This window comes from Rhinolophus sinicus, linkage group LG01 (assembly GCF_036562045.2).
Source record: "Rhinolophus sinicus isolate RSC01 linkage group LG01, ASM3656204v1, whole genome shotgun sequence".
NCBI classification, from domain to species: domain Eukaryota; kingdom Metazoa; phylum Chordata; class Mammalia; order Chiroptera; family Rhinolophidae; genus Rhinolophus; species Rhinolophus sinicus.
The window spans coordinates 184,075,375-184,093,220 of record NC_133751.1 but is presented as its reverse complement, the minus strand read 5'-3'; the positions used below and the strand labels follow the sequence as shown (position 1 = coordinate 184,093,220).

Sequence of the window (17,846 nt, the reverse complement as noted above, 5' to 3'; positions counted from 1 at the left end):
AATCCCCCTGCCTCTGATACATGTTTTTACAGGTTTGGAACCTGCACAGCCAATGAGCAAGGGATGTTTAAGCTCTGAGAGAGGGCCTGTGAACTGGTGGACTTTTTAAAATGGACATGTGTGCTCCTTTTCCCTGCCTTTTGGGGCTTATCTCTGTGCTTTGGTTTCCCAGCATGTGGATCCGAAGGAAGTGAGACTACCTACTCCAGGAAGACAGTGTGGACCCCTTATCCCCAGGGGATAGCACAGGGGAGGTGCCCAATAAATATTTGTTGAATGAATGAATGAATGAATGAATGAATAATAAAACATTTTAATTTAATTCTCAGTCCTGTCAAATTCTAAATACTGGAAAAACCTATCATGAAAAGCTTGAACTTGTAACACCATGGCAGAAATGTTCACTAATAATTATGGGTTTTTATAAACCACTTCACCAAGAGAAACCTTGCCTTTCCCATTCTTTGTGTTTTCTTGCCATGAAGCACAGGAACGGGTTTTCTCAAGCTTGTACCTGCAGCCGCGGCCCTGATTGCCCTGTCAGGGGACAGCCCTCTTACAAAATACAGAGGTAAGACACATAGGAGTTTTGACTGTCTGAGGTACAACGGACTCCAAATCTCCATACCTCATTTTCTTCACTCCTATATCCCAGCCACATGGCTCTTGTTCATCATGGTCTCAGCACAACTTGGAACTTTTCAAGATATCCATCTATGCTTTCTAAATATTCATAACTGGGTTATTCTTGATATTTATTTGTATAGGGATTTTTCAGACACCAGTGGTTATTACTCCTCTAAAGACTGGGACTCTCCTCACATCGCTGTTTACCAACCTCAGGGTCTTCATCATCCATCTGCTGAATTATCAAAGGGTTGAAATGTGCATGGGTTTTCAGTAATTATCCAATTATCTAGTTTGGGAAGCCTTCCAAATAGAAAAAACAAAGCATCAAGATAATAACGTTCCTTTTCCCCCCCTTTATATCCACAAATAAACTTTAGAATTCAAAGCACATACTCTTTGAAGATGCACTGCAAGAATTCAATTTAAAGATTTCTTTTCCCCCTATGTGTCTAGCTCTTTTTCAGCTCTATGCAGAAAATAACAGGGGAGGTTACGATTCCGGGGCACGCATGACTCGAAGGGCTTTGAGAAACCTACTAACAGATCTACAGCAGGTAAATCTCTAATATTTAAGAATCCTAAATTTGTTCTAGTTATTAGCCACATTTTTTATTAAAGAATCTGATTTTTACAGTGTCAGTTCTACCTTAATATAATTCTGTATGCAATCCCTCCCGTCTACAGTCACTGCTATTATCTGAGTATAGGCCTGATCTATTCCAGTTATTTCCTAGTTTCCCCAACTCAAGCCTCTCCACTCTCCAGTGGTACCTCCACACTGAAGCCAGTGACTTTTCCAAAATGCACATGTCACCCTCATGTCTAAAATTTTTCATTGGCAATTAATGTTTATACAATAAAGCCTAAACTCCTTAACATCAACAGCAAAGTTTTCAGGATTGAACCGATCCTTCCCCTTTCAAAGAGAGGTAAAATCACGATTCTCATACAAATATTTAAAAAAAAAAAGTTATTTCATTTATTAATTAATAGAGGGCACCATTAAGATGTTACTAATAGTTCAAAGTAATAACAACAACAAAAAGACAAACTGAGAGATTAGGAATATTAAAATGAATTTGAAGGCGATACAAGACTGGCTTTTGGGGAAGGGGAAAGGTGGTTCTTCAACCAGGACAGAATTTATTTGCATGTCTATAGACAAGAATTATTTACGTTTTGATCAGTTTTCTACAAATTGACTTTAATCTCTACAGAGCTGTAAAATGGCCTCATCAAAGACAATGATGCACACGTCTCTATAGGTTCAGATAATCCCCATTGGAAAGATATCCAGTGGTTTCTTTTGCTTATTCTATAGTGTTTAATTTTTTTTTTATACGCCTTACACCCTATTACTCTTGCATATCAAAATCCTTACTGGGCTGACCTGCACCAAATTCTCCATGTCTGATTTATGCAGTTCCATCTGTCTGCAATAGCACTGCCTAGTCTTTCATTTGACAAATACTGTTCATCTTTCAAGATCATTCAAATATTAGTCATCTCCTCACTAAAAGCTTCTTTAACTGTTTGTGTATAACTTTGTTATAATACTTGTCAAATTTTGCTGCAATTATTACCTAGATATATGCTTTCCCTACTAGACTGATTCTCAAGAACAATGATTATATCTCGTTCATGTTTGTCTCTCCAAAGGTTTGAAAATTGCCTGGCACTAAGGCCTTCAACAAATGCTTAACGAAAGCATAAATAAAATGCAATGCTGAATAATCAAATACTTAAGATTTCTATGATTTCCTGTGCTTTAAGAATGTTCAGATTTTTAATTAAAGTTTATTAGGGTGACAATTGTTAGTAAAGTTACATAGATTTCAGGTGTACAATTCTGTAATACATCATCTATATATCACATTGTGTGTGGAAAGAATATGCAAATTTAATATTGTTATTATCCTTGTTAGGCAAGAAAATTTAACCTGCTTAAAGCAAATATGTCACTTAAATGTTAAAATTATATAAAATGATGTAACCAGAAGAACTTCTGCAAGTGGATTAAGCAGGCTCTGGATTGTCTTGTGGATAAGTGGATGCTGTCCCACGGTACTTTTACCCGTTTTGAGGATGTCTCTATTCTTCTTCCAGCCCCTGTAAAATCCCCACACTGGTTTTTGGCACTGTGAAGCCATAGTAACTTTCTGTCATTTTTCTCCTCAATCTAGGTTGTAGGGACGGGGAAAAAATATAGTTTTCTTCTACCCATCTTAGGTTCCCTGACTGGGACCTTGTGAATTGGTAAAAGACAGATTAACAAGAGAAAAAAAAACAGAAGTGCATGACACATACACATGAGAAAACCCAGTAATGATTAACTCAAAGAAATGGTTAGAACTCAGGCTTCCATACCACCTTAAGCTAAACAAAAGAAAAGAGTTTCTGGGATTCTGAGTGGGAGAGGTGACCAGGAAAAGTATGGTGAACAAGGGTTGTTTAGTAAGGATTGTTGTTCAGCTTTAAGTCTGTGCCTTCTCCATTGATAAGTGTTCTTAAGAGTTCACCTCTTCCTGGTTGGGAGAAGGAGACAGACGTCTTTGGCAAAGGGAAATTTCTTTTATAAATGTACATTTTCTTTACAAAAGAAAAACTTGTGTCCTATTTTTAGAACTTTTCCTACATCTGCTGGTTCTCAATGGCTTTTACATTAAATAAGTCATATACCAAAGAGGCTTATTTTGGGATGGCATATTCTAGTACCCTTCAGGGCCAGGAATTCTGAACTGGGGATAGTCACCATGGGGGTGAGAGTGGGTAAGGAGGAAGATGATTAGAACTGTAGGGCAGGGAGTACAGGTTGGAGAAACCTATCCAAAATTACATCTGCTTTGCTTTGTCTTCATATTCATATTTGATGTTGATATTAATCATAATAATTAATGTTTAATTTATTCTGGAAATTCCAGATGTTCATATTTCTTAAAGGAGCAATGCTTTTTGAAAATAAATTTATAAGGTTACAACGTCAGGCGTAGTTATTTCAGAGCTGTCCTGGTAGTTGTGGCAGCACGTGGACCACACTGCGAGTTTTCTACTGCTTCTCAGGCATGTCTCAAGGAGCCACTGTAGCAAAGGCGCTACCCCAACAATCCCCACATCGCAGGACTCAAGCTGGTGGGGAGCTGGGAAGAGGGGGGAAATCTGTCCATTCATTTACACAATCAGACTTCTAAGACTGTCATGTGTAGATGGATATGATGAAAGATGATGGACTCAGGGGCGTTTTCCTTCTCCTGTCAAAATCCTCGTGCTTGCTTCCTGACTACTACAGCTGTCCTCAGGCTAGCACCCCACCCAACAGGCCCTAAAAATCTGCCCTTGTTCCAGGCTCAACTGAGGTCAATGCGCTGCTGTACTGGCAGCTCCCGCAGAGGTCCCATCACCCCCAATGCATTAGTATGATCCTGAGAAAGCTGTGTGGGAGGCGGAGATTTGCATAGCAAATTGTCATCCCATTGATTTCCATTAAGAACTCAGAGATGAAGTTCCATATAAAATTCCAGGTCCCACTCTGTGATGCAAACCCCTCCCCCAAGAATCCTAATTATCATTTCAAGTGGTGTTCTGCCTGTGCCAGTGTGTCATCTGGCCATGTTTAATTTTTGCATAGAACACCTGCAAGAAGCTAATCAAATGGGCAATTAATCCACAAAATCTTTGTGCACATGCTTAAAGAATAAGTGTAGATGAAAACCCACTGTGGCAGTGAATTTTCTTTTGACTGGTATCTGAATCACAGAGCTGGCAGGTCAATCAAATCTGATACACTTACCTTATTTCACAAATTAGGTTAAACCCCTTTACTAGGGCTCCAAGATAATGTCTAAATAAATGGTCCAGTTAGTTCACCAGCATTCACAGGTCAATGTCTGGGTAATGAGTTATTTTTTCAAACAAAGGCTAAATAACACAGGGAGTAGTTACTTATGTTCAGCTGGCGATGGGGTGATTATCAATGTAAAGTACAAGCCATCTTGTCACTATTACGCAAATGTTTGTTGACTTCTGCCTGGCTAATTGTCAGCAAAGTGGTTCTAAGTGCCACTTTCCTGATTAGAAGAATGTTTATTCGAGTTGATGGACCCAGCAGGAGGGGTCTTTGAAATTACTTCCGAGTTTGCAGGCAATGCCTGCTGACAGCCTGTGCTGTAGAAGACATCAGACACAAAATTAGGACCCAGCAACCAAACGGGCATAAATGGAGGTGACAGGTAAACATAAATGTGCATATAGATAATGTCAGAGCCAAATCCCTGGACATCTTAGCAGTCAGGAGGGGTTTTTGGTCCCTTAGGAAAACTCAGATGATTGTGATAGAAAGATAGAAACTACCGAGTGTAGTAGTGTAGATGGAGCCATTGGAATATAGGTAAGGTTGGGGTGAGACAAAGCTGTGTGAGAACCCCTCAACAGAGTAAGAAGTGTTGGAATGAGACCTCAATTCTGCAGCTAACTCGCCTTTTTTTTTTTAACCTTGAGCAAAATATCAAATTTCAATCACCCCTTGATTTAAACAAGGACAATGATTACTGCTCTACACCAGAAATTGATGTTTATTAAAAGGAGATGATGTGAACGCATTTAGAAAGGTTTTTCTTAAAACTAACCTGACCTTTAATACAGTATCATTGTTATATGTAATTCATAGGTAACCAAGGGAAAAGAGAGGTTAAAATAATTTGACTGGGAACATAAGAAGCAATAGAAGCCGTCCCTGTATTGTCCCCAAAGCTCCACTTTTTCCCACTGGTTCTTCAATTGTCTCTAATCATACATTGCACAAACCCCATAAATTTCTTGTTTGATTGGATTGAGACAGTTCATCCGGTCTCAGACACGAAATTCTTGTGACTCCACAGCTATAAGCACTGCCACTCAGGCATGCTGGTGTCAGGGTCTACATATTTTTCCATTTTCTAACAGCTAACGTGGAGTTTCTTGCCTCTTATAGATCCCAACCATCGTGGGAGAGAGTCGTGCTCTGTGCTCTGTGGAAAGTGCCATACGCAGCTGCTTCCAAGGGGTGAGTGCCATGCAAATGTCTCTGGGAGTTGGGGGCAGACATGTTTTCCGACTGATTTAAATGACAGACCTGTACTCCACACAGCATCCCAGACAACCTAATTGAGAAGGAAGACTTGCCTCTGATTTTTCATGGGATGAACTTTTTCAGCAGAGCTGACAGAAACACAGCCAGGAAAGAAGAGAAAAATACATTTTCATCTATACTAGAGACCGATGTCATTTCTAGAAACACATCAAAGTGTGCCATTGTTTTCCAGGTGTTGAGCCCAGCAATCAAGGAAGAGAAATTCCTATCTTGGTTACAGTCTGAGCCTACCATCCTCCTCTGGCTCCCAACCTGCTACCGATTGTCAGCCACTGAAATGGTCACTCACCCTGTCCGGTGTAGAATCTGCAGGAACTTCCCAATCACAGGACTGAGGTACAGTCACTCATCAGTTTTACACGGACAATCATTCTCCAGGTGGGCCTATGGTGGAAGCTTTCTCTCTCCAGATTCTTTTTGCAGTCCAACTCACACATCTGGAACTCAGTTGATTTTTTCAGGGTCGATAATTTCCTGCATGAGGGATCCTGGTTGATGATAAATTATATTTTACTTTCTATAATTAGTGGACTATTAAATTCTTCCATTAACATATACTCTCACCAGAAAACATTTTTATTCATTTAAGAGGAAAAAATTTTGTCTTTTGTTACAGGAAAAAAACAACTTAAATACCTTGGAGCCATCAATAATAGTTTGCATTTATTAAGTGTTACACAACTGTTAGGTTGTGTGGTTCACACGGATCATTTAATTTAAAACTGGTTATAACTTTATATAAAAGGTGATATTATTATCCCTAATTTGCAGAGAAGCTGAATAACTTGCTTAGGTTCACATGGTTAGCAAGCGGCAGAGGCTGGCAATCTGAATCTATAGTCCCTGCTTAGCAATCCTGTTGCTATACAGCCCCCTGTGCAGACAACTGAGAACATTCCTTGGAGCCAAAGGCATGATCAGGTTTTGTGGGAGCAGCTCGTGCCAGCTCTTCTCTCTGCCTAGGGTAAATGCATATTTGAAAGCTAAGTTTGGAGGGAGGAAATTCAGATCTTTCCACAGCTTTGAGGATGGCAGTCAAAATCCCATCCTAGGGAAAGGATGTTGTAGGTCTTCCACAAATAAAACAATAAGGAAGTGAAATGAGAGTTATTATTAAAGACTCGGGAGGAGAACAGGAAACCAACAGGTCTAGACCAGGCATGGGGCATTGTCATGATCACAGTGAGTGAACACAGATGCAAGGGCTGGAGATGTGATGGGACTGAGAGCTGGAACAAACAGGTAGCTGTGGGAGCAGAAGAATAACTTCCCTTCTGCCTTTCTAAATTCTCTGGCTAGACTAATAAATTAACATAAGACAGATTAACAGAAGAAAATGACCAAATTTATTACATATAGATAGATAGATAGATAGATAGATAGATAGATAGATAGATAGATAGATAGATAGATAGATAGATAGATAGATAGAGGTTCCAGAAGAATATGAACCCTACCGACACATTGGGCAGTTGAGTCTTATATACCTTCTGGACCCAGACAGGGGTTTGGGATTTCAAAGGGAAAGTGTATGCAATTCACAGGCACACGAGAAAAGCAAACATGTAAACAAACGCTTGGCCACCCGGAAACAACGGGACACAGAGGGGAATTGAACAGACAGACTTGAGTGGATGTCCCCTGTCTGCCATACTTCATTCATATATGCCAAGGTTCCCTTCCCAAAGTAGATTTTTCTATCTGAATTCCTTTAGGTAAGGGGAAGGTGAAAAACAAAACACTTCTTCTTGAGCTTTAATTGTTTTCAGCTCAAAATAATCTGCATGCCAGGGTGGCACATTCTAGACCCCTCCATGGAGGTGGACTCATTCTGGACGCCTACATAGATAAAAACAAGTCAAAGGAGAGGTTGCTCCAAAGGAGCAAGAGGAGTGAGGACCCAAAGCCTGGTTCCTGTGGCCTCTGCTCCTCGTCTCTTCCCGTACTTCCAAATCTTAACTAGTCCCAGACCTTAAACATGCTCCCCACAGATGTAAAATAGGTCTGTTCGGTCCACTAAAAACCTGGAAATCAAGTTTTCATTTTGCTGAGAAAATAAATTGTGTTTGCAAAGAATTCTGAGTACACAGTGAAGCTTCACTCATGAAAAATTCTTTGCATGTAAGTGAACTTGAAACAATAAAACATATACATGAGCAGGGATGGTGAAAATCAAGCAAGCCACACCAAAGAAATCTCTACACTACAATGAAAAATAAACTCTTTTTATATTGGACGGTGGAGGAACATGAATATACTTTATCATATTATATGTAGATTATAATCATTTAACCAAGAAGCAAATATTAATTAGGTACGTAGTTACTACATGTCTCACACTGGGCCAGGTACAGAACTACTTTGCAATCACATGAAACACAACTTTTCCATTGTAATATTTTGTCAAAATTGTTATGTATAACATGAAGCAGCTATTATTAGTCTTATTTTATAAAGGAGTTTCAAAGAGTTTGAATGATTTGCTGGGTCACTCAAAAAAACAGCAAAGGCAGAAAACAAGCAGTGCCATACTTTAAGTTTTAGATTATGTCCCTATATATTAAGAATAAAGGTAAGATTCCTCTTAGAAAGGCCTCCATGTGAAGCATCTTTCCTCCTAAACATCCAAGGCAATGTACAGTTCCCATACTCGTTTATAAGATAGCCGGGTGGTCTGAGCAAGGCCTTTAACCTCTCTGGGCCTCAGTTTCTTTGTAAGTAAAATAAGGCGGGGTGGTTCTAATGATTTCTTAGTGTTCTTTTAGCTGTAACCTTCCGAATCTATTCAAAATTGCTTGAATGCAACTGCATTCCTAACCTTAAACCTGTGTTTTGGCTCTTGTAAACTCCAGCAATAGGCTTTTAGTTTTAGTGAGATTAATAAAGCCATGTTAGAGCAGAAGTGTTCACAGATACGGAGGTAGCAGGAAGAGGGCAAAAGCTTTACCTTCTCAGATAAAAGAAGGTAGGAAAACCAGAGATTGTTCCTAAGCCAAGTGTTAAATGTTAGCAGGACGTGACACCTTTATGCTCTGTCAAAGCCGTTTAGGGATGAGATAAGATTGAAGGAAAAATTTGGTTCTCTGTTGACAAAGCACCAACAACAGACCAGCCTGATTGTCCACACTATACCCTTTCTCATACACCTGTAGGTAGTTTCAGAGCACAGAGGAACCAATACAAGGTTAGGGTCAACATATTGTCCTAGACAAGTCAACTGCAACCATGTAGTAATGCTGGATAAAGTAGCCAGTATGGCTGGCTTATCAAATAATCCTTATAAAAATACTTTACTATATTATACATTTCATGTAAAAAGTGCTTCTCAATTATGCATGTTAAATAATTTTCAAAGCTTTGTAAAAACTTTGCAAGGCTGAGAGGGCAGGGTCTACCAGTCCTATTTTTCTGCTGAAGAAACTAAGTCATTCATTTAACTTCATTCAACTAATGTTCCTTGAAAACCTGCCGTGGACCAGGTATCTTCCAAAACAGTGAGCTTAAGTTTCCATTTCAAGATCACTAGTACTTGTGGTGTGTGCATTCAAACTCATGCCTCCTGCCTTGGTGCTCTATTACAGTGGCTAAAATAGCTGGCTCTCCATCCAGATGGCGTCTGTGGGATAAAAGCCTACTTCTACCACTTAAACCAAGTAGCTGTGTAACTCTGTGCAAGTTGCTTTGACTCTGACTCAGTTTCTTCATCTATAAAATGAGAGTAATAATAATACCTTGCTTTGAGGACATTTCATGGGGATTAACTGCCAACACATGTACACTGCCTGCTACATAGAAGGTGGTCAAAAATGTTAGCTACTGTTATAGCCATTCAACACTATTTATTAATATCTCACCGTGGAATTAGGTGTCACAGTACAACAGTGATCAAGGACAGTGAGGGCTGGGCTCACGGCACTTACATTCTCCTGTTCTGCCTTCAAACTTTGGTCAGACTTTTCAAGACCTTCTGGCCTCAAGGGCATTCCAAGGTTTACCTCTGTTCTTCAGAGTAATTAGCATGTCTGATAGATTTGACTTGCTCCAAACCCTTCTTCTTCGCTCTAGCCTCCACTACCTTATTCCTCGGCTTTCTCTCTGGGATTTCCTCCACTTTAATTTCCTTCAGCCCAGCACTCTCCGCACAGCATGAGTCTCACTTCCTCCATGAAAACTTTTCAAATGATACCAGCCCCCAGGGATCTCCCTCTGTTTCCCCCTTATAACACTTATTTTCTGTGCCTCTCATTTGACGCATAATCACATTACCTATCTTTGCTAGTTAGTACCTCAAGCTTCCAAATCCTCTCTCTGCAGCAAGAGACAAGATTTGAAGAGCATAGGGATCTTGTCATATTTCTTTTCCTTTCTTTCTTTCTTTTCTTTCCTTGTTTCTTTATTTCTTTCTCTCTTTCTTTCTTCTTTCCTTCCATCCTTCCTTCCATCCTTCCTTCCTGCTTTCCTTCCTTCCTTCCTTCCTTTCTTTCATTTTTTGTTTTTTTTTGTAACTTTTAAAAAGGAATTGAAAGCTCAAAGCTTATAGGGGCAAGGCAAGTGTGGCATTAGTGAGGGAGGTGGGCGGGGCAGGGACTGTGGCACCTGGAACCAGGGTGTCTCCATTCTGAAAGGATCAGGTGCCACTTTTTTGTCCTCACCACTGATGAAGAAGACAGAACTTTATGCCACACAGACTGCAATGGCAGAAGAGAACTAAAATATCCAGAAAAAAGTATAGATCTCTGATCTTTTCCAGAAAAACAATATCCTCCCATTCCAATATCCTTAAAACTTATTAATTCATGACTATTAGGTCTCTTCAGCCCTCCCCTGCTATCACAATATTCCCTTCGTGTTACGGGACACTCTTGCTTACCAGAGTGTCTCAAGATTCTTTCCTAAGCTTTAGGTTGTTAAGTGTTCATAAAAGGAAGCTTGCAATAACTGGTGTGTTAAGAAACTTTGGTGTGGTGGTCGCTCCCCAACAAGTTGTCTGGAGAGGAACTCTACCTCCTGCACTTTTTGTCTTTCCTACCTACAGACTTCTAGAAAATGACAAAAGTTTATTTTAAGTTCTTTATCTATGACTTTATGCATTTCCCCCAACACCATGGAGGAATGCAGGTCCAATGTCATGTCCTGCACATTTTTAAGAGAAGTCAAAATTCAAACTTTATTGAAATCTCCCACTTTTTAAAGTTGGCAACTAAATTCAAAATACTTGAATGCATTGTGCAGCAACACAAAATGTGGCTGCAGACTGAAAGGTGTGTCCTAAGGGTTGTAGTACTCAGTACCCTACATATATATATATAAGTGCTTGGTATTTTGGGGGGAAGAATGAATACTATAGTCTGTTGAACAAAACTATATTCATATAATGCCATGTTATAAAAATACTATCCAAAGAAGATTTATTTGATTAAATAAACACACGAGAGTCATTTACCACCCCTACAAAGTTTGGGAGAAACCTTATACTCACCTGATAGCTCAGACATGTCTTGTATGTTTCGGGGTGCTCATTCTCCATCCGAATATTGTTTTCCTTGCTCGCCTACTAGTAATGATGTCAGCCGCACTTCCATTTTAATTGGCAGATACCGCTGCCTGAAGTGCCTCAACTTTGACATCTGCCAGGTGTGTTTCTTGTCTGGTCTTCACAGCGAATCTCACCAGAAGTCTCACCCTGTGATTGAGCATTGCGTCCAGGTAAGATCTAACCCACCGCGCCATACTATTTATGAATTGTGCCAGTATAAGCTACAACCGTTTAAACACTTTCCCTCCATAAAACCACAGATTCGGCTCCTTTCGTACATTATAATGCTGGTATCGAAGACTAAGGAAGTGGCAAAGCTACCCTTAAATATTTCTCAATATAAATATGCTGTCTTTACATTGTAGATTGTAATGAAAACTTTTGGGGACAGGAAAAGGCCAGAGTCCAGTCGGAAGTCCTCGATCCCATACTGTGTAATAGAAAATATCTGAGGTGTAAGAGGGGTGAGGCATTGGAATGGGTTTGGATTGAAAAGAAACGGCTCTGGTTTGGTTACACATGGTCCTGAAAGGTTTCTAGTGGCAAGTACATTTTGGGAGATGTTTTCTTTTTCGACATGTCATTTCCTGAGCCCTAAATGTCAAGTACTTTTCTCTTTAGGGAAAATGAAAGAGAAAGAGTAGTAGCTCAGTTGTGACTGGAAGAGTATAAAACTAAGGCTTCACAGCTGCCTTTCAAATGTTTTTTTCTTAAGAAAAATTTAAATACTCCGCGAGAGAATTCAGATCTTTTTAAGAAGACAAACGGCATAGCAAATTTTAAACAAAGAGAATTTAAACTTTTCCAGAAAGAACACTTTGTTCTCATACAAAGTTCCCATGTATCAGTTTCTTCAAACAGGTGACGTCACCTTCAAATACCACAATAGTCAGGGATGTTGATGAACTAAGTAGCTTTACCGAGGACAGTTTTCCCTCATTCTCTCCTTTAACACGAATGGTCCACAAAAGTCAAGTGCCTGGTTTTTGCCAAATAATTCACAGTGGATATTTCTTTACTAAACTTTATTCACCCAGATCCTCAGGTTCACTGGCCTGTGAGCTTCCTGTTTCTATTCTAAAAACCGGGGGAGAAGTAGGGTTTGTCAATGTTAGACTGCCACCGTGTGGTCGCTTTGTTATTACACTTCAGATTTCACGTGTTGAAAATCTTGTAATAAACCATCTCATTCCTTCTTTGTTCCTTTTGGCAGAGGTTCTTAATGCGGTTGATGGGTGGACTTCAGGTGGTCTGTGCAATTTTATACCAAATTGGATGTATAAGCATTTTATCTGGAAATAAACCCATGGGTAATCACCCAATTCTCAAAGGAATCCACAACCCAAATGTTAGCAACCATGGCCTTAGTCCGCCTTCATCCCCCCTTCAAGCTTTAAAATTTCACATCACTGGGTCACGCTAAGGAAGAAGAGATATTGGGGAAGTTGGAGGTGTTGAATTTGGAAACTTATGCTGTGGGTACCTGTAGACGGAGAGAATGTGAAGACATTCCGGTAGTAAGGAAGTCAGACGGTTTTTCTGAGGACATAAACCTAAGTGAAATAATTCCAGACACTTTTATGGTGGCCAGTCTGCCCACACAAGGAAAGGTGACCATGTTGAGGTGATCTGACACCCTTGGTAATGTTGGCCATTCCAGCAGATGTCAGCAAAGGAGAACACAAAACTCCTCGTCAGGTCCCTCAGAAACACCCTGCTCCAAGGGCGTTGCAGGAGGAACGAAGCTGCAAGAAGCCAGTGGCTGCTTGACCAGATGAATCCAAACATGGCTGACCGTGCACAGGCCAGGTAAGTGTCACTGAGTGACAGCCCCGTAGAGTGGGTGCAGGGCCTGGGTACAGGGCACAGGCAGCAGCTTTCATAACGCCAATGATCCTAAAGATGGCAGGAGGCGGGGTGAGGGGACGTTGGGGAGCGCTTATGATGCTTTCTCCTCTGGAAATGACCTTTAATTTTAAAGCAGAACAAGAGGCAAAAGGTTTTCAAGTGGCTCATTCAATCATTTGGGATTATTCTAACTAAAGTCATCGGACAGACACAGAAGATTTTTAGTGTTAGAGTATTTGAGTAACAGTTTCATAGTCCTACTTTTTTGTTGGTTTGCTTTTGAAAGCCTAATTCAGAATTGATCTTTCATTAAAACAGAAGAAAAGAAAAAAGGAAAGACACTATCGGATCACTCACGGATTAGCACTATTCACATGTTAGTATTCCAAAACAGTAATTACGCTGTCAATACAATTTTTCCATTCTTCTTTTCACTTACATTAAATGGAGAGCATTTCTTGCATCATTAGTTTCCAATATGTCATTTTTAATGGCCTCGCTCTCATCGTTACAAGGAAGTGCCATAATTCACAAGCAATCCCTTAACGTTTTTGTTATTTTCAAATTTTGCCCCCGAACTTCTGTGTCAACATGCCTAAACATGTATCTTCCTCTACTTTTTATATATGATATTAAGATAAAGTTCGTCAAGTAAAGTCTTGGGTCAAGAGTTGTGAATTTTGTTAATCCTCAAAATTCAGAATGCCAAATCGGGCTCCAAAGGGCCCTTCTAAAGGACACGCCACCACTACGGGTATATGAGATCACAAATCACAGACCTGATCCGCAACCTAACCATGACTTTCAAAACATCTTCGACCCTAATTTTTGAAGTAACTACTTCTTCATAATTTAAAACTGCGGAAAGTAAAGGGAAGAGACACTGTACCCTTGGGTTTATGATCCTCAAATTTTGAGAGGAAAAAAAAAACAGAATTATTTATTTACTCCCATTTTATCTACTGGGAGAGGAAACAGAGATCACAGTTTAATCCGTATTCATTTATTAATTTATTTTGTAATTCTCTAATCTTTCCTCAGACATACACCAGCATATTTCCATCTCCATCCCAGACACTATGTCTGTGGTCATTTTGTCACTTTACAATTTGATGAGATTTAAATTTTTTTTTTTTTTTTTTTGGCTATTTAAAGAAAAAAACATATTGACTTTGCAACTAGATGCCATTCATTAGGCCTATGTGACTTTAATCTATCAGGTTGCTATCAATATATCCTTAAAGTTAGAGAATTGGAGTACCATCTTGATGTATATCTTTAATACAGTACAAAGGATTTGAATTTAAAAACCAAAGCAAAGATATCAGCTTCTAATTCACCTGTCTTCTTCAAGCCATTTATTTCACCTTTCCCGAGCAGAGTAACGACAAAACATGTCATTTAGTCATCCGGATTTATTGACTAGTTAAGGTCTTCTTTAAATTCCTACATTCTTATAGTTAGAACACGAGGATCCATACTCTTATTTGTATTGCTTTTGGTCACTGAAACTTGACTGATCTTTTAAAAACAGAAATATGATGACGTTGCTCCCATGCCCATCCCCCCAGACTTCCCTGCCTTATGTCCCTCTATTATCTTCCCATTGTTTTTAAGCTAAAGACTCAAAGTTGTAACATGACTTAGAAAAGTCCTGTATGTTTGGACCACCCTGGTAACCTCTCCAGTTTCATCTCTTTCACCACCTACATCTTCTCCATACAGATGCACACATTAATAGCTCTTTACTATACTAGCAATAGTCAGTTGGAAATTTTATTAAAATCCCATTTATAATATCTGTAAAATTTATTTTAAAAGAGTACTCCAGCCCCAATTCTTCCCTTTTCCCCATAAGACTAAGCCAAATACCCTTCTCTTAAGACTGAAACCTTTCCTTTAGAGATTTGGTACCCCTAGCCCACCACCATGAAACGTTTTGGCTCCTCGTGAGCAAAAGGTCTTTGCTCAAATGTCATCTCATCCTTGAGGCCTTGCCTGACTGCTCATTTGACATTTCAGCCCTTCCCCCCCCCCCACCCTGGGACTCCCAATCCTCCTCCGTTGCTTTATTATATTTTTTAAAGCACTTCGTCAGCATCTAACAACCTATGTTTGTTACTTTGATTATGTTTTTTGTTGTTTTGTTTTTGCTATAATGTAAACTCAGGGCGGGGGTGGGCAGGAGGGAGGAACCTTTTATTGCTTCCAGTTGTGTTGCCAAAATCTGTTGCAATGTCTGAATATGATAAATGTTCAATAAATGTTTGTTGTATGACTGACTAACTGAATAAGAAAATGGATGGATGGATGCATGACGAAGGGGTTTGTGGGTGTATAGATAAGGGAGATCATGAACTCTTTCAGAATGGAGCATGACAGAGTGTTACAGGAGTAATTACAGTGTTGAAAGAAGGTGGTGAAGTTTGATTGAGCCTGGGACAGAGAGACACAGAAACCTTGTCCTCAGCCAACTGTGCACGTGGCCTTGGGGATGTCACTTCTCATTTCTATGACTCAGTTTCTTTACCTGATAATAGGGATAACCTGTCCTTTCTGCTCCCAGAGTGGTATTTGGGGAGCTAAGAAGAGGAAAGGAAACTGCAAGCTCTGTGTAAAGCTAAAGGTTTTTTAAATATCAATGTGTTATACTCTGTCCACACGAATACAATACAGTTGTTCCCCAAAGTAGAATTCTTATGAAATATTTTCAGTGTAGCTCAGATATTGATGAGTTCAGAAATTCTGATTAGTGGCTGATGAAGGAGAAATGAATGTAGAATATTACTATTTTACAATGTGACAATAGGCAAAAACACATCTTTGCTATCTAATAAGTTGACACATTAGACTGACCATCGCCTAGGAGCTTAATGGTTTTGGCAAGTGGTAGTAATATTGAATTCATTCATTGATTCAGCAAATATTCTTCATGGTAATAAGCCTCCTCCCTTTTGATGTGCATTCACTTACTTTCCATATAATAGTTTACACTGAGAATATTTTCTCTTACAAAAACATAATCAAAAGCTAGGTGCCAAATACCACCACTGTTATTAAATATTTTGGGAAGTTCTTGCAAACATAATAAAAAAGAAAATTAAAACAGTGGAAAAGAATAGACAAAATTACTTTCATTTGCAGCTAATAGGATTTTGAATACCCAAGAAAGCTAATATGATTGGGAATCCCCAAGAATGTAAATCTAGCAAAAACTACTAGAATTAATAGGCTTTTAGTGGTAGAAAATAAAATACATATGTACAAATTAATAGCTCTTCACTATACTAGCAATAGCCTGCTAGAAATTTTATCATTGTTTGCAGATTCCATACTTATGCATTCACCTACACATGAAAATGTCTTTGTAACCCCAAAACCACTACTCACAAAATACTATCTTGGTCATTTGCAGACATGCACAGAGCAGCAAAACAAATAAATAATTGAGTTGCCTGACGCACAGTGGAGGCTGAAATGCCTTCTTGTTTCAGCTCCCATACCGTAAACACATGTGCTTGCCACAGTCTGTTTTGCGCCATGTTTTCTACATGTTTTGTGCTTTTTGTTTTGGTGATTTCACTATTTCAAATGGCCCCCAACATCGTGCTGAAATGGTGGCCAGTGTTCCTAAGCACAAAAAGGCTGTGATGTGCCTTAACAAGAAAATACGGGTATTAGGCAAACTTCATTCAAGAATGAGTTGTATGGCTGTTGCCCCTAAGTTCAATGTGAATGAACGAACAATGCGTATTAAATAAGGTATCTTTAAACAGAAGCACACACAAACTAAGGTTATGTATTGATTCATGGACGAAAATATTCTAACCAGAGACTTGCAAGAACCTAACTCTAGTATCTGAGAAAAGCACACTGCAAATTGAGGAGACAGCCCCCTCAAAGCAGAAGTGAGCTTGGCAGGTGCAAAGAACAGCAAGGAGGCCAGTGAGGCTGAACGGAATGAAGGAGATGTTGGGAATGTACTCAGGGGGCAAGAGTAGAAGCAAAGTTATGTGAATATTTTCCTAAATTGTCTTCTAATGCTTCTATTTTTAATCTGAATTTCAATTTTCAATTCATTCAAAAATTATTTTAGCAAGAGTCTAGCTTTGCTTTCTTTCAGATAGATAGCCAGTTATGCTATCTTTTCCCCACTTAATAAAAATACTAACTTTGTCAAATAGTACCTTTCCTCATATACTTGGATCAATTAATAGAATTGATATTCTCACCCTTAGATCCATGGGTCAATTCTTGTATCTATACTAAACTATATGGTCATGGTGGTACTACAGAAGTATAAAGTTGTGTCATCTGAAATGGGGAGACTATAGAGGAGCACATGGGTGGGGGAATCTTGTTTAGATTGAGATGTCTCTTAGACATCCATGTGAAGATGTTGAGGAAGCAGTTGGCTATTCAGGTCTGAAATTTGGGAGAAAGTCTATTGGAGATAAAAGTTTGGAAGTTGTTGACATACATGGCTTTTCAAGCCATGAGACTGTATGAGATCACCAGACAGAGAGTGTAGAGAAGAAAGGAGAATTGAGGATGAGCTCTGTGATATTTCACGTTACAAAGTTGGGGAGAGGAAGAAAACCCAGCAAGGGATACTGAGAAACAGTAATGAATGAGGTGGGAGAAAAAACAAGAAAATAAGGAATCCTGGAAGACAAGAAAAGAAAAGTGTTCCAAGGAAGGCATAGC

General features: G+C 39.3%; 1 protein-coding gene across 1 annotated transcript in view; it reads left to right on the top strand.

The window, feature by feature from the left end:
- Positions 1 to 17,846, top strand: part of DYTN (dystrotelin) — a 56,671-nt gene that overhangs the window by 11,710 nt on the left and 27,115 nt on the right. The window contains exons 4-9 of the mRNA XM_019727065.2: positions 486 to 571; positions 1,084 to 1,184; positions 5,597 to 5,668; positions 5,928 to 6,091; positions 11,350 to 11,461; positions 12,955 to 13,100. Coding sequence (XP_019582624.2) covers positions 486 to 571; positions 1,084 to 1,184; positions 5,597 to 5,668; positions 5,928 to 6,091; positions 11,350 to 11,461; positions 12,955 to 13,100 — 681 coding nt within the window. The remainder of the gene's footprint in view (positions 1 to 485; positions 572 to 1,083; positions 1,185 to 5,596; positions 5,669 to 5,927; positions 6,092 to 11,349; positions 11,462 to 12,954; positions 13,101 to 17,846) is intronic.